General features: G+C 39.3%; 1 protein-coding gene across 11 annotated transcripts in view; it reads right to left on the bottom strand.

Moving 5' to 3' along the window:
• Window positions 1–24,416, bottom strand: part of CADPS2 (calcium dependent secretion activator 2) — a 580,156-nt gene that overhangs the window by 332,671 nt on the left and 223,069 nt on the right. For all 11 annotated transcript variants that reach the window (XM_059885593.1, XM_005205640.5, XM_059885595.1 and 8 more), the window contains 2 exon segments: window positions 8,006–8,086; window positions 1,662–1,898 (listed from right to left, as the gene is read on the bottom strand). In XM_059885593.1, coding sequence (XP_059741576.1) covers window positions 1,662–1,898; window positions 8,006–8,086 — 318 coding nt within the window.

Genomic DNA, 24,416 nt, shown 5'->3' on the forward strand with positions numbered 1-24,416 from the left:
GAGTTTCAGCTTCAACATCAGTCCTTCCAATGAACACTCAGGACTGATCTCCTTCAGAATGGACTGGTTGGATCTCCTTGCAGTCTAAGGGATTCTGAAGAGTCTTCTCCAACACCACAGTTCGAAAGCATCAATTCTTCGGCATTCAGCTTTCTTTATAGTCCAACTCACACATCCAGACATGACTACTGGAAAAACCATAGCCTTGACTATACGAACCTTTGTTGGCCAAGTAATGTCTCTGCTTTTTAATATGCTGTTTAGGTTGGTCATAACTTTTTTTCTAAGAAGTAAGCATCTTTTGTAATATTATACATTATAGCTGGTTTATGTGATCTGATTCTCATAGTCAAAGTAGATTAACAACAAGAATAATCAAAAGCTCAAAAGGAGTTTTCAAACTACAGAGAATTCAATTATATATTTTAAATCCTATTTCTACTCAAGTGTGTTTCAGTACTTCTTTTACCAATAAACTTACACTGGCCTCACTGGCACCAAGCGACTTGCCTCAAAGCTTACATTATTTTATTATCTAACTGGTTCCAAATAGGAAAAAGAGTATGTCAAGGGTATTGTCACCCTGCTTGTTTAACTTATATGCAGAGTACATCATGAGAAATGCTGGGCTGGAGGAAGCACTAGCTGGAATCAAGATTGCCAGGAGAAATATCAATAACCTCAGATATGCAGATGACACCACCCTTATGGCAAAAAGTGAAGAAGACCTAAAGAGCCTCTTGATGAAAGTGAAAGAGGAGGGTGAAAAAGTTGGCTTAAAGCTCAACATTCAGAAAACTAAGATCATGGCATCTGGTCCCATCACCTCATGGGAAATAGATGGGGAAACAGTGGCTGACTATTTTTCTGAGTTCCAAAATCACTGCAGATGGTGACTGCAGCCATGAAATTAAAAGATGCTTACTCCTTGGAAGGAAAGTTATGACCAACCTAGATAGCATATGAAAAAGCAGAGGCATTACTTGGCCAACAAAGGTCCATCTAGTCAAGGCTATGGTTTTTTTCAGTGGTCATGTATGGATGTGAGAGTTGGACTGTGAAGAAAGCTGAGTGCTGAAGAACTGATGCTTTTGAACTGTGGTGTTGGAGAAGACTTCTGAGAGTCCCTTGGACTGCAAGGAGATCCAACCAGTCCATCCTAAAGGACACCAGTCCTAGGTGTTCACTGGAAGGACTAATGCTGAAGCTGAAACTCCAATATTTTGGCCACCTGAATCAAAGAGCTGACTCATTTGAAAAGACTCTGATGCTGGGAAAGATTGAAGGCAGGAGGAGAAGGGGATGACAGATGATGAGATGGTTGGATGGCATCACCGACTCGATGGACATGGGTTTGGGTGAACTCCGGGAGTTGGTGATGGACAGGGAGGCATGGCGTGCTGCGGTTCATGGGGTCACAAAGAGTCGGACAGGACTGAGCGACTGAACTGAACTGAACCCTTATACAACTGTTATGTTTAAAGGACAATTTGCATTAATTTGCATTCACAATCTGATTGTCTAGCCAATGAAGAATAATTTAACCTCTTTAAAATATATCATGGTGCTTTAAATTTGAAATGTTATCACAAAGGTCAGCAGAAATTATCCTGCAGCCTCATTTACGCTGTCTGAAGCGAACGTGGGATAAAAGCACTTACCTCCAAGGTGAATGACAGCACCACGTCGGACTTTGACAGCTGAATCTCATTCTCATCCCCTATGTCCAAAAAGGCAGAGTTCTGGGAACGTTTTAATTTTTGCAATTTAAATTCTGGACCACCTTTTGAAACTGGAAGACTCTCCAAATTGGCCATTAGCAAATTCACTGAAGACCGCAACTCTTCTATATACACGCTCTCCATTTCTTTTGCTATAAACTTGGGGAATCTTCTTTCCTTGAAAATAATTATTAAAATAACAATGTCACACCAGTCAGGTCTCAATTTCATCATAAAACACTATATTATGTACATATACTTGACTGTCTCAGAAACTGTGACACTAAATATAATGCATTTACCTGATCCTTTAGTCTCCAGGCTTTAAAAGCCTTGTGCTGTGTGCACAGACGCTCAGTCATGTCTGACTCTTTGTGATCCCATGGACTGTAGCCTGCCAGGCTCCTCTGTACATGGGGATTCTCCAGGCAAGAATACTGGAGTGGGTTGTCACGCCTTCCCCTTCAGAGGATCTTCCCATTCCAGGGAACGAACCCACAACTCTCACATTGCAGGTGGATTCTTTACTGTCTGAGCCACCAGGGATGGAATGGGATGACAGCTGTACAAAATGGGCAGGGGAATGATGGCCTAAAGCAGCCGTCATTCAGATGACTGCTTAATGCTCCAGAAAATCAATGCCTTTACTACCGCTTTCTTTGGCATCATTTAAACCGCAACCTAAGACATCCTCATCTCCAGGGTGAATGGAACATGTCCAGAGCATGTTCATCAACCTGTACCTCATCTGACTCTCTCGCCCCAGTTTGTCCATGAGGTGGCAAGGAACATCTGGCACCACCTCATGAGTCAGTCCCAGAGCCTCAAACCACCTGTTTTCCTTTCCTCCCAACCTAACCTTGACATGTTTCTTTTAAAATAATTTACATATAATCAATATTAAAACTTCAAATATATTATCATAGTTATTAAATATCTACATCCATTATTAATTTTCCCAAGGAAGCTTCTTAAGTGGCCTTTTAATATTCCTCTATAGTTTGAAGCAACTAGTAAATAAGTTGCTTACTTACTCCCACATAGTTTAAGTTTGCATCCTCAGAAAAAAACACACAGCTACTCAGTTATGTAATAACTTGGTTTCTTTTGGGGATGGGGTGGGGAATAGCATTTGGATAGTTTTTTAATACATGCAAAAGAGGAAAAAATAAAGTATAAAAGCATTTTTACATTTGGGAACTGATTTTAAAAGCTATCATAAAAAGCAGCCAAAGCTCAGATATTAGGCAAAAAGGTGAGAGAACATGTCCTTTCAACAGCATATGTGAGCAAAGACCATCCAAGGCTCATGCAGGGGAAATGTCCCTAGTTTAATTTACTGTCTGTAGCCTGCCGGGCTCCTCTGTCCATGGAATTCTCCAGGCCAGAATACTGGAGTGGGTAGCTGCTCCCTTCTCCAGGGAATCTTCCCAACCCAGGGATGGAACCCAGGTCTCCCACATTGCAGGTGGATTCTTTATCACCTGAGCCACCAAGGAAGCCCCCAATGTACTGTTAATACTGATATAAGATCCCAGATGGCTGAAGCTACATGTTGTTACTTTGTAGAATTTTGCCTGGTGATGATTTAAGTAATATGTGTTTGGTGAGTAAGACAATCCAACAGTTATAGTTTTAAACCCTTGTTGGAAATTAATCACTTTTATTGGGTTTTACTTGGATCTTAACTTTGCCTAAAAACACCTACTTTTCAAATGCTCTTCAGACTAGGTTCTAATATCTAACTAGTTTGCTTATTAATTATACACCGAGTACAATCATTGTTTATTCATTTTATATTTGTATGACCATCAGAGTTTTGCCTTTTAGAAATATTTTAGGAAAGTAAAAGGCAGATACATCATGTGTTTTACAGTTTTGATGTACTGGTTATTTTCCCTAAATTTTCAAAGTGTTATTTCATGGAAAATGTAATATCAGCACATGAAAAAAAATCTACTCTTACGTAGCTTTCATTAAAAATACTTCAAGGAAGAGACTGGCAGAAATCACCTCGACTGTATCAGCATTTTCAAACTTTACAGGAAATAGACTATACTAGATTTTCTTTTTGTCTCTGGGGGAATAAAAACAACAACTCTGTTTTAAAGCTTTGAGGTTTGTTGATAGTATTTCTTAAACTTTATTTAGCCTGCTTATGTTGCCTCTTTCTTGGAAACAAAACCAAATGTACATATTAAATTTGATCTTTTAAATTAGAACAGCATCAGAAATAGCACTATTCTGTAGCTTAACTGTGAGTTGTTCCTATAAACCATTTTAGTGTTCTAATTTGGTCTTCTGTACAGCTTAGCTCATTACCAGCCCTAACACATTATGTACATTAAAAAAATCTGCTCTATAAAATTTCCATTATTCAAATTTAGTCACTCTTTAAGGGCTCTTCACTTTCCAGTAGATGAAGCATGGATCAGTGGTAGGATGAAGATGGTGACAACTGTCAGACTGTGGAAATACCTGAAGAGAGGTACAAATGGATTCCCTGACAAACGTGGCATGAGCAAAAAAAGGGTCAAATATGATTCCAAGCTTTTACGCCTGATGTACTAGAAAGATAGTACTGCCAAGAACTGGCCTACCATGATCACTTGCCTGGAAATTGTCAACACCCTCCTTCACTCCCACATTCCCAACTCCATCTTCTCTGCTTTATTTTCTAAATAGCAAATGATCACCTTCCATAATTTTGTTACATAGCATGTTTGCTGCTTATTGCAAGTCTCTCCCAAATAAAATGTAAGCTCTCTGAGGACATGGCAGGGATACTTTTGTCTGATGTTATCCTAAGACAACTACATCTGCCTGGACGTATCCCGAATGCCTAAAATAGCACCCGATTATTTTAATAAGGTATTCAATATTTATCCACTGAATTTATGAACGAGAAATTCAGGCTCCAAAAGGTTAGATAAGTTGCTCATGTTATATATCCAGGAAACACAAACACAGATTTGGTCCACAGGTCTTTCTGGCCCAGTCCACCACATTTTTTTCTATCACTACCTCTTAATTATGCCTTAAAAGGCATAATTTTAGCCAAAGTCAATGTATATATATATGGCTGATTCATGTTGTTGTGCAGCACAAACACAATATTGTAAAGCAATTATATTCCAATAAAAAATGATAAGAAAAAAGAAACAACAAAAAAATTTATATCCCTTGAAACAGATTTCTGCCCTGTGGATTTAATGTTACTGTATTGTATTGTGAAGTGTAATAGTTGCTGCTATTCTATTGCTAACTCTTTGTGACCCCGTGGACTGCAGCACACCAGGCTTTCCTGTCCTTCACTATCTCCTGGAGTTTGCTCAAACTCATGTCCATTGAGTCAGTGAAGCCATCCAATCATCTCATGTTCTGTCACCCCCTTTTCCTCCTGCCCTCAACTTTTCTGACATCAGGGTCTTTTCCAATGAGTTGGCTCTTTGTATAAGGTGGCCAAAGTATTGGAACTTCAGCTTCACCATCAGTCCTTCCAATGAATATTCAGGGCTGATTTCCTTTATGATTGACTGGCTTGATATCCTTGCTAGAGTTTGCCCAGGACTGTGCAGGAAGAACAGATTCAAACCTCCACTCAGATCTTTAAACCACTAGTTCTCATTGTTCCATGTGGGATAGGTGTTCCTAATAGTTGATTGCCAACTCTAAACTATGAATAAGCCATGTTTCTGGATTTATGAGACTGAAGAGGCATCAGGGCCTAGAAAAACAAACCCAAGCTCTGGAGTTGAAAGACCAATGTCTGAGGTCTTTTATTAAGTAATCTTGGCTAAACTCAATCTCCTTGTCTATAAAATAAATTCATTATATCACCTGCCCTTGTGGGTTCAAAGGATTATGGTAAAGATCTAAGACAATAAGGTCAGTAAATTACAACTAGCCTTATATTTTAGGAAGGTGGCTTTAGTTTGGTGAAACAAAGTAGAAAGCAATTAAATATCTATTTACCAAAAGACATTATATTTTTTTTTTCATTCCAATCCCATTGGCTTCAATTCCTTCCTTCTTCATGTTTTTTCTATTTTATCAACATTTCTGATGGAATCAGTAGGGTCCCCTCAAAGAGAAGCTGCTGGTGTGCATCACTGACCTTGCACCTCTGACTCAGCTCTGAGGCTGTACAGACACATTCTTCTCCACAGACATGAACTTGAGAATACACCCCAGACTCTCCAGCCTACTCTGGACCCCTCTGGAAATTCATCTAAATTATCACATACCCAGCCAGACCCTTGGAGAAGAACTTGGGACAGTGTGAACAGCTCAGGTACAATCTAAATACAAGGAGACAACTCAGAAATGCAGATCACAGGTCCAGAGTCCTGCCCACAGTGCCAGGCACATCTCTCTGGATTCTCTCTTAGCCTCAGTTCTTCAAGAAAAGCAATGCCCTTCTAGACAGCTTCCAACACAGGTTAGGATTTGAGGGAAAGCATTTTTCTCCCAAGGTTTTCCCAATGGCTCAGTGATTAAGAATCTTCCCGAAATGCATGAGATCCAAGTTCAATCTCTGGGTCTGCAAGAGCCCCTGGAGAAGGAAATGGCAATCCACTCCAGTATTCTTACCTGGATAATCCCATGGACAGAGGAACCTGGTGGGCTATAGTCCAAGGGGTTGAAAAAAGAGTTGAACATGACTTTGTGACTAAACAACAATTTTTCTTCCTAAAGCTTCTAAAACCCTCAAGCTACTTGATTTCTAGCCAATAAATTCCACATTTGAATCTCTGGAATCATGTAGTGACTCTCCAGGTAAGCAGAGGATAGTAACAAGGTGTGTTGTCCTTTCAACCTCTGCCCTTTGTATGAATTTAACTCTTTAGCCCCTAATTCATATCATCATCCCATGTCTTCATCTGGAGAATCCTCATGCATCTCTTGGCTTGGCTCTCACAAAATATTGCCATCTCTGTTACCCAACTTCTCTTTCCTCTGTTTTTCTATTTATCTCCAATTTCTCAATGATTTCTCTACTTTTTAATTGAATAGACATTTATATAATACAACATTAGCTGTCTTAAAATTTACATATTAATACATATATTTTTCTTTGAAAAACACTAAACTTCAATTGTCAAATGCAGTGTAGGACAGATCCTCTTAACTGCTGGTAAAGTTCACTGTCTTGATTTGGGGACTTCCCTGGTAGCTTTGACGGTAAAACGTGTGTCTACAATGCGGGAGACCTGGGTTCGATCCCTGGGTCAGGAAGACCCCCTGGAGAAGGAAATGGCAATCCACTCCAGTACTATTGCCTGGGAAATCCCATGGACAGAGGAACCTGGTAGGCTACAGTCCATGGGGTCGCAAAGAGTCAAACATGACTGAGCGACTTCACTTTGCTTTCACTATATAGGGTGCACACACATTTATCAAGCTGTAAACTAAAGGTCTACATACTTTGCTATATACACATTGTGCCTTAATTTTTAAAATGAAAAAATCCCCAATAGACAGGACTCTTCAGAAAGACAGAGACAGAATCAGAGGGAAAAGGGGAGAAAGGAGAGTAAGAGTCTCCTTTATTATGTTTGAATAAAACATATTCAAAGTTTTCATTCAGTAGAAGAGAAAAGGAAAAACAAAATCTTATTCTCAGACCCAAAGCATTACAACCTCAAGTCTCTTTTAAGGGACTAGAATTTTACTTTTACCATTGAAGTAAATTAATGCATCAATTTATTAGCGAATGATTTAGACAAAGAGTCCTCAGTATTAAAAACAAGCACAGCTTTTGTTTGAAATCTATTTTTGTTCACAGAAACACAGTGACTGTATAAATAAAAGTAAATAAAATATTGTATTTGATATATCCTGAGATTCTGTACTACAAATCTCAAATTATAGTTTTCACCCATTCAAATATTAGTTGACACCACTGTGGGCCAAACACTGTGCCAGATACTTTGGGGTGTATCACGTGATTTTTCAGGGAGGATGGTCTTCTCTCTGATTATATTATGCTTAGTGCAATATTAAACTTCTAAGTCTGGCAGTTTGAGAAATTTGGGCATTGCTTTAAGAATAATCTACAAAAGTTATCATTGAATTTAAAGATCTCATATAAAGATGGATATGTAAAATAAATAATATACTCCATTTAGATAATACGCATTCATGAATCTGAGCTTAAGAGGTATGCAGGGAAACAAGAAAATGATAAAATTACACTGGCTTTGTCTATACATAACTGTCAGCTTACAGAAATCTAAGTACAGAAAGAAATGTGGTTCAGTATATCAAAATTAACAATTTACCTTTGCCATTTTCTCAGCCAACTGCAAACGGCCATCAAGTTCCCTTCTGATCTGGGCTGCTTGTTCATCTGCATTATCCAACTTAAAAATAAAACAGAAAATCACACGTACATGATTACTTAATGGCGGTGACCTACAGATTAAAGCAACACTAAAATGACTCCAAAAAAACTTTATAAGTCTTCTCAGCTACCTATTGAGAACACAGAAAAATTGTTTAATTAGATTGACAGTATAATTAAATTTCTTGGACACTTTTCACTATGATTTGCTCACAAAAAAAAGGTAATAAATCTCTAAGGTTAATAGTTCAGCTTACCAAAAACTCTAATTATAATAATCCTTTGCCAAATATATCCCCAACAAATCTAAGCCAAGAAGTCCTTGTTTCCTTGAGGATGCATGAAGTTATCATTAAGTTTATTCAGTTCAGTTCATTCTTCTGTCTCCATTAAGAAAAGATTCAGTTCATTCTTCCGCCTCCATTAATGTCAGTCCTAAACAGTTCCAAATAGATAAATCTCTTGTTCTTTCAAATTCCCAGAATGCATTTCTGGAGAGTGAGATACTAATGTTTCACTATTTTCCTTGCTCTTTCAAAAAATATTTCCTTTGTATAACAAGTTTCTGTTAGTGCTAAACTATTAAAGTACTATTTGATTGACTGCTATCACTTTCTACCATTTAAATCTTCATATGCTCCTCATTCTAGTACCAACAGGCTCATACTGCCAAGAAATCCTTTTACAGGCTGGCACCACATTAGAATTCCATTATCTCATTCTAAATTTGATTGAAAGCTTAGCATGTTAGCCTCATTTTTAAAGATATTTCCATTTACATGGAAAATAACTTCTCCACTGAAATAATCCTTAACTTTTTTCTATAACTTCCTTTAACTTTTCCTCATGATTCTTTCCATCTCTTTATTGGTTCCTTATAAAACCTCTTCCTGTGAGCAACGCACAGTGTGGGAGGCACTGGGTGGGTGACAGACACGGATCAGACTGATGCTTCTCTCCATTTTAATTCATTCCCTCCTCTCATTTCCATCATCAAGAAGCCTAGACCTCACAATACAACCATACTTTAGGAAAAGTCCATCTAAAAATTGGATTAGTAGTGAGTACAACATTAGACATCCGGGATAATACAGACTAACTTGTCCATTTGCTGAAGAACTACATATAAACCATGCTACATTTAAAAAAAAAAGGGGGGGGGGGCTTAAGAAAAATTCTGAACAAAATGAGTAGGTCAGTAGGATGGTCCTGTCAGAAGGCACTATATGAAAAGTCAAGAAGAAGGAAAGATGCTCTAGTTAGAGGGCACCAAATATCTGGATGAGATCAGACATTGGTGTGGGGAATGGATTGGGGCAGGGGGAAAAGGGAAGGGTAATGAGAGGTGGGGCTGGAGAGACGGGGCTTCTTTAAACACCTGAGCCAAATAAATAAAGGAGTTTGGAATTGGTTCTTAACACATTGGAAATTCACCAAGAGATTTTAAGCAGAACTTCATAAGTGTCTGTCTCCATCAAAAACAACAGGCAAGATGGACATAAAGATTTCTGTCTGTCCATTCATCTATCTAATTTGTTCATTTAACAGACAGATCTGGGGTTACCTTTCTGAAAAATGTTTCTAAGTTGATTTTAAAAAACTAAGTTCATTTAAAAATGAGATTAACAATAGGATTTTCCTAAACTAAATCCTTGATATAAAGGAGTTTCTATGTCATCTCAAAAATGAATATACTTTTTATTTAAATTAATATTCATAATTAAACAACTTTTTCTTCACTGTGTCTAAAGTCAAAATGATTTACATTAAAAACTAATATAATTATTATGGAAAAGAAAATGTGATAACTGTCTATTCCAGGTAACCAAAATCATGGTCCTAAAAACAAAAATTTTAAGAAAAAAATTAAAAACAAAATTTTGTTTAACTACAGTAGCTCAAATACAGTAAACATAACATGAGATATCTTCTCATCTTTGCTTAATGCTGATAAATATTTTTCTACAAAGAAACAAAATGGTTCCTCGCATGTAAAGAGTAAGAGTTCTGCCAAGAAATAGCATTTAACATCTTAAAATCTTAGAAATCCTACAAATTACACCACAAAATATTATTTAACATCTTTATCTCTATCTTTATATTAACAGCTCTTACCTAATTTTAAATGGAGTTGTTTGAGTCACTTCTGGGGTTTATCAGTGCTTTCTGAGAGTTTTCCATTACTTTCAAAAAATAGTAATGCCTTGGACTGTCCTTGTGGTCCAGTGGTTAAGAGTACACCCTGCAATGCAGGGGACACTGGTTCGATCCCTGGTTGGGAAACTAAGATCCCGCACGCCACAACTACTGAGAGAGCCCCTGCACCGCAGTGAAAGACCCTGTGTAACAATGAAGATCACACGTGCTGCAACCAAGACCCGAGGCAGCCAAATAAATACAATCAAAAAATGTTAATGCCTTAACTGCATTTGTCTGAAAAAAACACAAAGAAAGGCAGATCACTGCTATACTAAACTGTCTTTTAGTAGCAGTCTCTCTGAGACAGAAACGATATTAACTTTGATGACTACAATGTTATTTTGTGAAACTAGAAAAATATATTTCTAAACATGTTAAAAAAAAAAACAGGAAAAGCTAATACAATAAAGACAACACATGTTAGACAGAATTCAAGGAGGTATTACTAAATCAGCTGGTTGAATTTTTTAAATAAGAATTTTAGTTTCCCATTCCATGTTCCATATGGTTTGTCTTTGAGTATTATCTTTGTTTTTCATAACAGGAAAGTTTATCTAATTTTTATGAATGCTTTTTTAAAGGTTGATTTCTCAGTTGAGATAACTGTAGTTTCACATGCGGTAGTAAGAAATAATTGAGAGATATCCACTGTATTGCCCAGTTTTCCCCACGGTAGCATCTTATAAAACCAGACCATCATATACAACCAGAATACCGACTGACACTGTCATCCAGCGTATTCCAGTTTCCTTAGTTTCATGCACAGGTATCTGTGTGTATTGACTTCTATGCAATTTATGATGCGTCTAGGTTTGTACGGTCACCATCACCGTCAAGGCACTGATCAGCTTTAACTCCATATTTTGCCCTTTTATAAACACATCCACCTCCCCCAACCCAATCCCGGACTGTTTAGCTTCAACAACGTACCTCATTTTCAGACTTTTCAAAACTAAATTTAATAAGGCAACAAATTTCCTTTTAATTTCCATTATTACATTGGAGATGTGCTCCCATGAGAAATTAACATTTATTAACACTGCCTTGGGGCCACAGACCTCTTAATCCACATGTTCATTTCTTTGGTCTTTTCCTCAAAGCCCATAGCCATAAATAGCCATTTATTCACTGATAACCCTCAAGTATGTATCTATAACTCCAACCTCTCACCAGGGTCCCAGTCTTTTATTTTCAACTGCCTACCAGACTTTATTTTCTTGGACTCCAAAACCACTGAAGATGGTGACTGCAGCCATAAAATTAAAAGACGCTTGCTCCTTGGGAAAAAAGCTAGACAGTGTATTAAAAAAAACTAGACAGTGTATTAAAAAGCAGAGACATCACTTTGCTGACAAAGGTCCATATAATAAAATCTATGGTTTTTCCAGTAGTCATGTACAGATGTGAGAGTTGGACCATAAAGAAGGCTGAGTGCCGAAGAACTGATGCTTTTGAACTGTGGTGCTGGAGAAGACTCTTGAGAGTCCTTTGGACTGCAAGGAGATCACACCAGCCAACTCACTGGAAAAGACACTGATGCTGGGAAAGAGAGAGGGCAGGAGGAGAAGGGGGTGACAGAGATGAGATGGTTGGATGGCATCATTGACTCAGTATACATGAATTTGAGGAAACTCTGGGAGATAGTAAAGGACAGAGAGGCCTGGTGTGCTGCAGTCCATGGGGTCATAAAGAGTTAGACGTGACTGAGCAACTGAACCACTGCCTACCATTTCAATTTGCATGAAGACAAGACACACTGCATGTAACATACCCCAAACAGAATCTAGCTTTCCAGCTACCCACCCCAATCACTCCTTTCATGAGTAATGCCATGTCATATAATTGGCATGCCTAATTACCATGTGTTCAAGCCCAAAGTCCATGTGTCGTATGTGATCTCTCCTTCACAACCCACAACCATCCAACTACAGTCATGTAGTGAAACCTAGAATCACGTCAAGTCCATTTCAGTTGGCCAATACAGTTGTATACATCATTATGATGAGAATATTATTTTTCTTTTCTGAAAACTTGGTTTTACACACTATCTCCTGTCCTCCTTCTCTTCAAACAAAAAAGCAGAAAAAAAGCCCAAACTGATACTTTAGTAGATGTGGAACATCACATTTTTAAATGCTGGTGAGGCAGCCATCTCTACCATCTGATTTGGACTCTCAGATCAAGACAATGAGGATAATTTGTGGAGTGTGGAGTTGGAGGCTGGAGCCAAAGACAACTCTTCACTACACAAAGATATCTCTTAATTTCATTTTCTTTTTCTTTAGATTTCTGATATCAATGCTTTATATGACAACTGACTACTTATACCTCCCAGATGTCTTTTCCTGGTACACTATATTCTTCAGGTCTTTACAGAGGGACATTTAACCCTGACCATAAAAGATTCCCATACATATCTTGACTCTGTGCAATACCTCAAGTGTCTATCATACAGAACATTTTCAGTTCAGTTCAGTTGCTGAGTCGTGTCCGACTCTTTGCGACCTCATGAATCGCAGCACGCCAGGCCTCCCTGTCCATCACCAGCTCCCAGAGTTCACTCAGACTCACGTCCATCGAGTCAGTGATGCCATCCAGGCATCTCATCCTCTATCGTCCCCTTCTCCTCCTGCTCCCAATCCCTCCCAGCGTCAGAGTCTTTTCCAATGAGTCAACTCTTCGCATGAGGTGGCCAAAGTACTGGAGTTTCAGCTTCAGCATCATTTCTTCCAAAGAAATCCCAGGGCTGATCTCCTTCAGAATGGACTGGTTGGATCTCCTTGCAGTCCAAGGGACTTTCAAGAATCTTCTCCAACACCACAGTTCAAAAGCATCAATTCTTCGGCACTCAGCTTTCTTCACAGTCCAAGTCTCACATCCATACATGACCATAGGAAAAACCATAGCCTTGAGTAGATGAACCTTTGTTGGCAAAGTAATGTCTCTGCTTTTTAATTTTTAACAGTTGTTGTTGTTGCTAAGTCACTTCAGTCGTATCCGACTCTATGTGACCCCATAGATGGCAGCCCACCAGGCTCCTAATTCCATGTAATGAATAGAAAGAAAATAGAAAGGTTCGTCATAACTTTCCTTTCAAGGAGTAAGCGTCTTTTAATTTCATGGCTGCAGTCACCATCTGTAGTGATTTTGGAGCCCAGAAAAATAAAGTCTGACAGTGTTTCCACTGTTTCCCCATCTATTTCCCATGAAGTGATGGGACCAGATGCCATGATCTTCGTTTTCTGAATGTTGAGCTTTAAGCCAACTTTTTCAGTCTCCACTTTCACTTTCATCAAGAGGCTTTTGAGTTCCTCTTCACTTTCTGCCATAAGGGTGGTGTCATATGCATATTTGAGGTTAGTGATATTTCTCCTGGCAATCTGGATTCCAGTTTGTGCTTCTTCCAGTCCAGCATTTCTCATGATGTACTCTGCATAGAAGTTAAATAAGCAGGGTGACAATATACAGCCTTGACGTACTCCTTTTCCTATTTGGAACCAGTCTGTTGTTCCATGTCCAGTTCTAACTGTTGCTTCCTGACCTGCATACAAATTTCTCAAGAGGCAGATCAGGTGGTCTGGTATTCCTATCTCTTTCAGAATTTTCCACAGTTTATTGTGATCCACACAGTCAAAGGCTTTGGCATAGTCAATAAAGCAGAAATAGATGTTTTTCTGGAACTCTCTTGCTTTTTCCAAGATCCAGCGGATGTTGGCAATTTGACCTCTGGTTCCTCTGCCTTTTCTAAAACCAGCTTGAACATCAGGAAGTTCATGGTTCACATATTGCTGAAACCTGGCTTGGAGAATTTTGAGCATTACTTTACTAACGTGTGAGATGAGTGCAATTGTGCGGTAGTTTGAGCATTCTCTGGCGTTGCCTTTCTTTGGGATTGGAATGCCAACGGACCTTTTCCAGTCCTGTGGCCACTGCTGAGTTTTCCAAATTTGCTGGCATATTGAGTCCAGCACTTTCACAGCATCATCTTTCAGGATTTGAAATAGCTCCACTGGAATTCCATCACCTCCACTAGCTTTGTTCATAGTGATGCTTTCTAAGGCCCACTTGACTTCACATTCCAGGATGTCTGGCTCTAGGTCAGTGATCACACCATCGTGATTATCTGGGTCGGGAAGATCTTTTTTGTACAGTACTTCTGTGTGTTCTTGCCACGTCTTCTTAATATCTTCTGCTTCTGTTAGGTCCATACTATTTCTATCCTTTATCAAGCCCATCTTTGCATGAAATGTTCCCTTGGTATCTCTAATTTTCTTGAAGAGATCTCTAGTCTTTCCCATTCTGTTGTTTTCCTCTATTTCTTTGCACTGGTCACTGAGGAAGACTTTCTTATCTCTCCTTGCTCTTCTTTGGAACTCTGCATTCATATGCTTATATCTTTCCTTTTCTCCTTTGCTTTTCACGTCTCTTCTTTTCACAGCTATTTGTAAGGCCTCCCCAGACAGCCATTTTGCTTTTTCGCATTTCTTTTCCATGGGGATGGTCTTGATCCCTGTTTCCTGTACAATGTCACGAACCTCATTCCATACTTCATCAGGCACTCTGTCAGATCTAGGCCCTTAAATCTAATTCTCACTTCCACTGTATAATCATAAGGGATTTGATTTAGGTCATACCTGAATGGTCTAGTGGTTTTCCCTACTTTCTTCAATTTAAATCTGAATTTGGCAATAAGGAGTTCATGATCTGAGCCACAGTTAGCTTCTGGTCTTGTTTTTGCTGACTGTATAGAGCTTCTCCATCTTTGGCTGCAAAGAATATAATCAATCTGATTTCAGTGTTGACCATCTGGTGATGTCCATGTATAGAGTCTTCTCTTGTGTTGTTGGAAGAGGGTGTTTGTTATGACCAGTGCATTTTCTTGGCAAAACTCTATTAGCCTTTGCCCTGCTTCATTCCATATTCCAAGGCCAAATTTGCCTGTTACTCCAGGTGTTTCTTGACTTCCTACTTTTGCATTCCAGTCCCCTATAATGAAAAGGACATCTTTTTTGGGTGTTAGTTCTATAAGGTCTTGTAGGTCTTCATAGAACCGTTCAACTTGAGCTTCTTCAGCATTACTGGTTGTGGCACAGACTTGGATTACTGTGATACTGAGTGATTTGCCTTTTTACCACTTCAATATTCAAAATATTTCACTGTCTTGACAAATATTTAGTACTTTTATTTTCTTTCTATTCATTACATGGAATTAGGAGCCGGGTGGGATGCCGTCTATGGGGTCACATAGAGTCGGACACAACTGAAGTGACTTAGCAACAACAACAACTGTTTCTACATTCAGAATTCTCTTGGCTAAGATGTTCCTAACCTGGAACATCAGGAGTCTGAACCATCCAAGTTGGGAAAAAAATTTGGAGAGGTATGCATTTTTTTCCTTGAGGAACTGTCTGAATTTCAGAGCTTACCCAAAGGGGTGGTTAACTCAAAACACATAAAGAACCACGGCTCTAGGAGAATCTTCTTCATAGAAGTCTCTACTATTGTTTTGTTCTAGAAGAGGCTGCATGACTTTTCAAACATAAGCAATAGAAAATGGTCACCTCATATGTACACATTATGAATCTTACTCTTTCAGAGATGTGTTAAATTCTTTGTGAAAGGACACTGGCTCTGGAAAATGACATAAGCTCTGAAAAATGCTGACTGAATGATCCAAGGATTACTTTACCAACTGCTGTTTCTTCTACATCTACTATACAGCAAGTACTACTGAAGGCTCTTCAGTAGCTACAGAAGTAGTGGCTTTCTACGAGTTCACACTTCATACAGAAAACAGTTTTAAAAAAGAGTATTTAAAACAGAATAGAAGTGCCACAAGAAACTACTGATCAAGGACTGTGGGAATTCAGTGATGGAAGATATGTCTTTCTGGTTGATAATATTAAAAAGGATTGCTACAGTGGAAATGCAGGTGAGGAAGCAACAGTTAGAACTGGACATGGAACAACAGACTGGTTCCAAATAGGAAAAGGAGTACGTTAAGGCTGTATATTGTCACCCTGCTTATTTAACTTATGTGCATAGTACATCATGAGAAACGCTGGGCTGGAAGAAGCACAAACTGGAATCAAGATTGCTGGTAGAAATATCACTAACCTCAGATATGCACATGACACCACCCTTATGGCAGAAAGTGAAGAAGAACTAAAGAGCCTCTTGATGAAGGTGAAAGTGGAGAGTGAAAAAGTTGGCTTAAAGCTCAACATTCAGAAAACGAAGATCATGGCATCTGGCCCCATCACTTCATGGGAAATAGATGGGGAAACAGTGTCAGACTTCATTTTTTGGGGCTCCAAAATCACTGCAGATAGTGATTGCAGCCATGAAATTAAAAGACGCTTACTCCTTGGAAGGAAAGTTATGACCAACCTAGATAGCATATTAAAAAGCAGAGACATTACTTTGCCAACCAAGTTTCGTCTAGTCAAGGCTATGGTTTTTCCAACCAAGTTTCGTCTAGTCAAGGCTATGGTTTTTCCTGTGGTCATGTATGGATGTGAGAGTTGGACTGTGAAGAAAGCTGAGCGCCGAAGAATTGATGCTTTTGAATTGTGGTGTTGGAGAAGACTCGAGAGTCCCTTGAACTGCAAGGAGATCCAACCAGTCCATTCTGAAGGAGATCGGTCCTGGGTGTCCTTTGGAAGGAATGATGCTAAAGCTGAAACTCCAGTATTTTGGCCACCTCATGTGAAGAGTTGACTCATTGGAAAAGACTCTGATGCTGGAAGGGATTGGGGGCAGGAGGAGAAGGGGACAACAGAGGATGAAATGGCTGGATGGCATCACCAATTCAATGGATGTGAGTTTGAGTGAACTCCGGAAGTTGGTGATAGACAGGGAGTCCTGGCATGCTGCAATTCATGGGGTCACAGTCAGACACGATGAGCGACTGAACTAAACAATGGAAATATTAAAAATGAACTTTGAGGATAGAAAACATGGATTAGTCTTGACTTGCATCTCTCAAATCCTGGGCTCTCTGGGGCCCAGTCCTCTCAAGTTCCATTGAAGCTGTTTGAGAAGAGGTCCTACAAGTCAACAAATCTCCCTTTGCAGAAGTCCTCAGGAAGATGCAAAGACTTCACTGGAAGTCAACTATTTTATAGGTAAGAAAAGTTTAAACAGCATAAGAATAATCTTACAAAGTTTCACCCAACAGCTTCATTTTATAGTAGTAATATGTGATATCATTCTAATGCTTTAAAAGCTGCAAACATCAAACACTTGAATTCATTAAATTTGCTCATATCTTCAAGGAAAAAAAGTCTTTTATAAAAAGTACTTTTCATAGCACTGTTTAGCATCATTGCCCTCTATGATTAATCTATTTTCGAGAACCAGGATAATCGTCTTCACACTAATATTGTCAATCACTAAAAAGAAGGATTAATAGCTGTGTTTTTCCATAATGATGTCTTTGTACGTGCTAACCCTAGTCAATCGTGCCCTTCTTTCTCCCACTGGAAAAAAAATTAGTTTTTTCTGAGTCCCCAGTCAAATTATGGCACATCTCTTTTCAAACAAATTATGTTATTTTCTTGTAATATTCATCTTCAGCTTTTAGTATGAAAAATACAAGTAGACTAGGATTTGTACTGCTCTATACACTTAATGTTTTCTCTGAGATTAATTCTTTTGCTGGTTATTCTATTTATATTATCTATATATCTGGAGATATAGAGAAGTAATTGACACAATCATAACACTGATTCCAAAAGGACACTCTATCCAACAATTTATTATATGATTTTCCTTTTTCTGTTTTTTCATATAATTTTCTAATAGCCCAATGATTTATTTGACAGTGCCTAATATGCATGGATTTTGTAACACAGCTGAAAAACCCTGATCAAAAGTTGAAGTATTAGCAAATTCATTTACTTTATCAACAGATCTGTTAATTTCTTGCCATTACTTGGATCAAATTATTTATCATGAAGATGGTGTGCTACTCCACCTCACTGATTGCTTCTGCTGTTTTCTTTCATTCTCTTCACCCCTTCATTCTCTCAGCCCTTGCTGCTAAGTCACTTCAGTCGTGTATGACTCTGTGCGACCCCATAGACGGCAGCCCACCAGGCTCCCCCGTCCCTGGGATTCTCCAGGCAAGAACACTGGAGTGGGTTCCCATTTCCTTCTCCAATGCATGAAAGTGAAAAGTGAAAGTGAAGTTGCTCAGTCGTGTCCAACTCCTAGCGACCCCATGGACTGTAGCCCACCAGGCTCCTCCGTCCATGGGAGTTTGCAGGCAAGAGTACTGGAGTGGGGTGCCAGGGCCTTCTCCGCTCTCAGCCCTTAAGCACACACAATTGGTTCTTAGCTATTGTCTGTAGTTGTTTCTCAATACAATGTTGTAAGTTAGCACATAGCTCTGCCCTCGCTCCCAAGGCCCAGCTCTTCATCTTCCGTTGTTGATGGCAAGGTCTTTACTTTCAGGCATCCAACAATGGCCTCAACTAAGACTGAATTGCCCTTCTTTATAATCTACTCTTTATCATGGCTCCCCTACTTCCACATATGATTCTTACTACCATCGATCAGGCTAACAGCTTAGAAGAGAAGTCGAGGAGTAAAGGGCAGGTGATGGAAGGATGCGGGTAAGTGAACAGGGATAAATGGATATGAATGAACCAATGATACCCAGATAGCTTGGCTTAGTTTTCAGGTCCACCCTATCTTGTACCAATCTCACTTTTTAACCTCCCAGACAGTTACATTATCTATACAAATTCGTTTGCCCATTATACACGAAACACATTACATTTTCCCAACCATGTAATTTGCTTGTGTTTCTCCTGCATGGGTTGCTCTTCTTACCTTCGCTGCCCAGATCAATCTCCAGATCTTCTGCAAAGATGACCTACCTACCTACCGAGTAACAAAGCAGGAATTGCCTGATGACATCTCTCTCATAGTTGTCTTCTAATTGTTCAGCTTCTCCGGTATTTATGAACTCTACCTCACACTGCAACATATGACACTTGTTAGCTCATCCTATCACCCTGACAAGAGGCCTAAACCAATCCATCTCCAACGGTGGGAGATTCAAGTAACTACTCCCAGTTCTAACATACAATAAATACAGAGAATAATACCACCTGTATTTGTAAGGTTTTTGGACCCTAACATCCCTCCAGTTTGACTCATCTTTCATGAAGCACCTTCCTTCAAAAAAAGAAACAACAACAAAAATCTTCCTCCCTGCTATTCTGATCATTGACAATTAACCAGCAACTACAAGGCAACTAAAACTCTTTGTGCAATTTCATACAACAAAAAGAATATAAGGAAATGAAGTTATTCCCATACTCTGGAGAGCAATCCATTGCCTGTATGATGTTATGTATGAATCAGGTACCACTCTCTTGCTGGAGGCAAAGCTTTTAGAGAACACTCTTATATCTACTTTCTAAATTATGTATAAGGAACCTGACTCAGAAATAGCAGTTCTGCCATGGATTCTTGTAGCACAGTTCTAAGAGTCTTAAAAATGAATTTCCCGAACTACACTTCCCTGTCATTACTACTTAAAAGTAGAAGAAAGATGAATGAGTTAATTAGATATAAAATTGCCCTATGTGATCTGAACTAAACTATATTAAATAATGGATCAAAAAGTTCAAAATTAAGAACATAAGAAATGTAACCTCAAACATAAAAACCAGAGGACTCTGATAGCCTGGAGAATAGTCATATATATTCTCTAAAATGATAGGTAGAACTTTGCAAATTTTTACATATCATGAAATTTTCTTTAGTATTCCATTTGGTATTAACATTTTCTCTTCTAGACAGAAGTCATGAGCTTACATTTTCAAGCAATTATTTACGAACTACACTTCCCTCAATAAAATAATATCCATTCACATTAATGAAATAACAATGAAATAGATTTTAGCAGCAAGTAAAATAACAGAGACACTATCAGAGATTTTAGAGAACTCTGCAGTGCAGTTTATAACTTTAATCTCACCAGGACTAATAAGAGTAAATTTATACAGCACTCTATGTCAGAAACCATTCTAAGCGTTTGTAAACATTACTGCATTGAAACCTCAGAGCAACCATATGGAGTAGTTGTTATCATTATTCCAGTTTAATGATGAAAAATCTGAAGCACAGATAGGTTTAAGCCGTTTTTTAGAGTAAAGGTCACACAGTTAATACTTGGAAAGGCCAGGCTCTGAATCCTGTAGTTTGACCTGAGGGTTCAACGTAATCACCACTTACTCCTTTCACGACACCTCACGCCCAGCTTTCACTCTGTTGGTCACTTGCCATGAGTCCCCCAGTAGGAGACACATGAAATATTACATTATAATTAACGGTACAAAGATTCAAATATTTTAATATGTTCAAGTTGTTATAATGCAATAAAAGAGGTGTGTATAGCTATGTTAGCTTCCCTGGTGGCTCAGAGATAAGAAAACCTTCTTAAGTAAACAATGCAAAGAAATGGAGGAAAACAACAGAATGGTAAAGACAAGAGACTTTTTCAAGAAAATCAGATACTAAGGGAACAGTTCATGCACAGATGGCCACAATAAAGGACAGAAACAGCAAGGATCTAACAGAAGCAGAAGAGATTAAGAAGAAATGGCAAGTATAAAAAAGGTCTTAATAACCCAGATATCTACTGTGGTGTGATCACTCACCTAGAGCCAGTCATCCTGGAGCGTGATGTCAAGTGAACCTTAGGAAGCATTACTACAAACAAAGCTAGTGGAGGTGATGGAATTCTAGCTGAGCTATTTCAAATTTTAAAAGATGCTGCTGTTAAAGTGCTTCACTCCATATGCCAGCAAATCTGGAAAACTCAACAGTGGCCACAGGACTGGAAAAAGTCAGTTTTTATTCCAATCCCAAAGAAGGGCAATGCCAAAGATTATTGAAACTACCACACAATTGCACTCTTTTCACACACTAGCTAGGTCATGCTTAAAATCTTGTAAACCAGACTTCAACAGTATGTAAACCAAGAACTTCCATACATACAAGCTGGATTTAGAAAAGGCAGAGGAACCAGAGATCAAATTGCCAACATCCTGTGGATTGTTGAAAAGGCACGAGAGTTCCAGAAAAACATCTACTTCTGCTTCATTGACTATGGTAAATCCTTTGACTGTGTGTATAAGAACAAACTGTGGAAAAATCTTTAAGAGATGCGAATACCAGACCACTTTATTTGTCACTGAAAGACTTGTATGCAGGTCAAGAAGCAACAGTTAGAGCTGGACTTGGAACAATGGACTGGTTCAAATTGGGAAAGGAGTACATCAAGACTGTATATTGTCACCCTGTTGTTTAACTTATATGCAGAGTTTATCATGCAAAATGCTGGGCTGGATGAATCACAAGCTGGAATCAAGACTGCCAGAAGAAATATCAACAACCTCAGATAGGCAGATGACACCACTTTAATGGCAGAAAGCAAAGAGGAACTAAAGAGCCTCTTGATGAGGCTGAAAGTTGAGAGTGAAAAGTCTAGCTTAAAACTCAACATTTGAAAACTAAGATCATGGCAACCTGTCCTATCACTTCATGGCAAATAGATGGGCAAATGTGGAAACAGTGACAGCCTTTATTTTCTTGGGCTCCAAAATCACTGCAGATGGTGATTGCAGCCATGAAATTAAAAGACATTTGCTCCTTGGAAGAAAAACTATGATAAACCTAGACAGTGTATTTAAAAAGCAGAGCCATTACTTTGTCAACAAAGTCTGTCTAGTCAAAGCTATGGTTTTTCCAATAGTCATGTGTGGATGTGAGAGTTGGATCATATAGAAGGCTAAGCACCAAAGAATTGATGCTTTTGAACTGTTGTGTTGGAGAAGACTGTTGAGAGTCCCTTGGACTGCAAGGAAATCAAACCGTTCAATCCTAAAGGAAATCAACCCTGAATTCTCATTGGAAGGAATGATGCTGAAGCTGAAACTCCAATACTTTGGTCACTTGGTGGGAAGAGCTGACTCATTGGAAACAACCCTGATGCTAGGAAAGATTGAGGGCAGGAGGAGAAGGGGGCGATGGAGGATAAGATGGTTGGATGGCATCACGACTCAATGGACATGAGTTTGAACAAATTCTGGGAGATAGTGAAGGACAGGGAAGCCTGGTATGCTGCCGTCCACAGGGTTGCAAAGAGTCAGACACAGCAATGACTGAACAACAACTGGTGGGTCAGACAGTAAAGAATCTGCCAATAATGGAGGAGACCTGGGTTTGATCCCTGGGTCAGGAAGACCCCCTGGAAAAGGGAATGGCTACCCACTCCAGCAGTCTTGCCTGGAAAATTCCATGGACTGAACAGACTGGCAGGCTACAATCCATGGGGTTGCAAAGAGTCAGACAGGACTAAGCAACTAACACTAATACACATGAGTATGATCAGATCAGATCAGATCAGTTGCTCAGTCGTGTCCGACTCTTCGCGACCCCATGAATCACAGCACGCCAGGCCTCCAGAACTGTATATTCCTCATGGAATTTCCCCACCTCTTGTGATATTTAAGAAATGTGAGTGAGGGAAAGATTTGTGGAAGTGGAATTTGTCTTGCATTTTCAAGAATGGAGAAGAAGGATTACAAGTGAAAAGAGTAAAGTGAGACAAAATGAAAAGTCAAGACAATACAGGGTGTTAATGAGCAACAGGGAGTGACTTGGCTTACCTTGCACAGGAGATATGTAAAGAATAGTTACAGGGGGAGAACCTGGGAAAGAATCTAAGAAGGCCAGGTGGGGGCCAGATGAACACCACAGATGATGAACGCTTAGCCAAGGGGTGAATCTCATTCTGCTCATAGCCACCATATTTTTTCCCTATTCAAAGCTGGGTCATGGATGAATGGATAAGAAAGCTATGGTACATATACACAATGGAGTATTACTCAGCCATTAAAAAGAATACATTTGAATCAGTTCTAATGAGGTGGATGAAACTGGAGCCTATTATACAGAGTGAAGTAAGCCAGAAGGAAAAACATCAATACAGTATACTAACGCATATATATGGAATTTAGAAAGATGGTAACAATAACCCGGTGTACGAGACAGCAAGAGAGACACTGATGTATAGAACAGTCTTATGGACTCTGTGGGAAAGGGAGAGGGTGAGAAGATTTGGGAGAATGACATTGAAACATGTAAAATATCATGTAAGAAACAAGTTGCCAGTCCAGGTTCGATGCACGATAATGGATGCTTGGGGCTAGTGCACTGGGACGACCCAGAGGGATGGTATGGGGAGAGAGGAGGGAGGAGGGTTCAGGATGGGGAACACATGTATACCTGTGGCGGATTCATTTTGATATTTGGCAAAACTAATACAATTATGTAAAGTTTAAAAATAAAATAAAATTAAAAAAAAAAAAAAAGCTGGGTCATGAAGAGAACAGGATGGTGAAAAGTGAAAGTCGCTCAGTCATGTCTAACTCTTTGCTACATCACGGACTGTAGTTCACCAGCCTCCTCTGTCCATGGGATTCTCCAGGCAAGAATACTGGAGTGGGTTGCCATTTCTTTCTTCAGGGGTTTTTCATGATCTGGGGCTTGAACTTGGGTTTCCTACATTTCAGGCAGATTCTTTACTGTCTGAGCCATGGGTTATCATGAAAACAGGATGACACTTCAATAATGTTAATCCGGCAAAAAGATACATAGGATAGGAAGAGGGAAGCAGGTGAAAGGTTACTATCATGCTACATATGAGAGGTACTGAAGCTTCCAGCTGTGGGGATGGACATGGAATTAAGACAGGAACAGACAATACAACACAGAGAGAAAGTAATGGTGCCACTCCATTGTCTGGACTGGAGAAGGCAATGGCACCCCACTCCAGCACTCTTGCCTGGAAAATCCCATGGACAGAGGAGCCTGGTAGGCTGCAGTCCATGGAGTCACCAAGAGTCGGACACGACTGAGCGGCTTCCCTTTTACTTTTCACTTTCCTGCATTGGAGAAGGAAATGGCAACCCACTCCAGTGTTCTTGCCTGGAGAATCCCAGGGACAGGGGAGCCTGGTGGGCTGCCGTCTATGGGGTTGCACAGAGTCGGACACAACTGAAGCAACTTAGCAGCAACAGCAGCATTGTCTGGACTGAAGGTAGTAAAAAAGGAACAGCTCCTGGTTA

This window comes from Bos taurus, chromosome 4, assembly GCF_002263795.3.
Source record: "Bos taurus isolate L1 Dominette 01449 registration number 42190680 breed Hereford chromosome 4, ARS-UCD2.0, whole genome shotgun sequence".
Classification (NCBI taxonomy): domain Eukaryota; kingdom Metazoa; phylum Chordata; class Mammalia; order Artiodactyla; family Bovidae; genus Bos; species Bos taurus.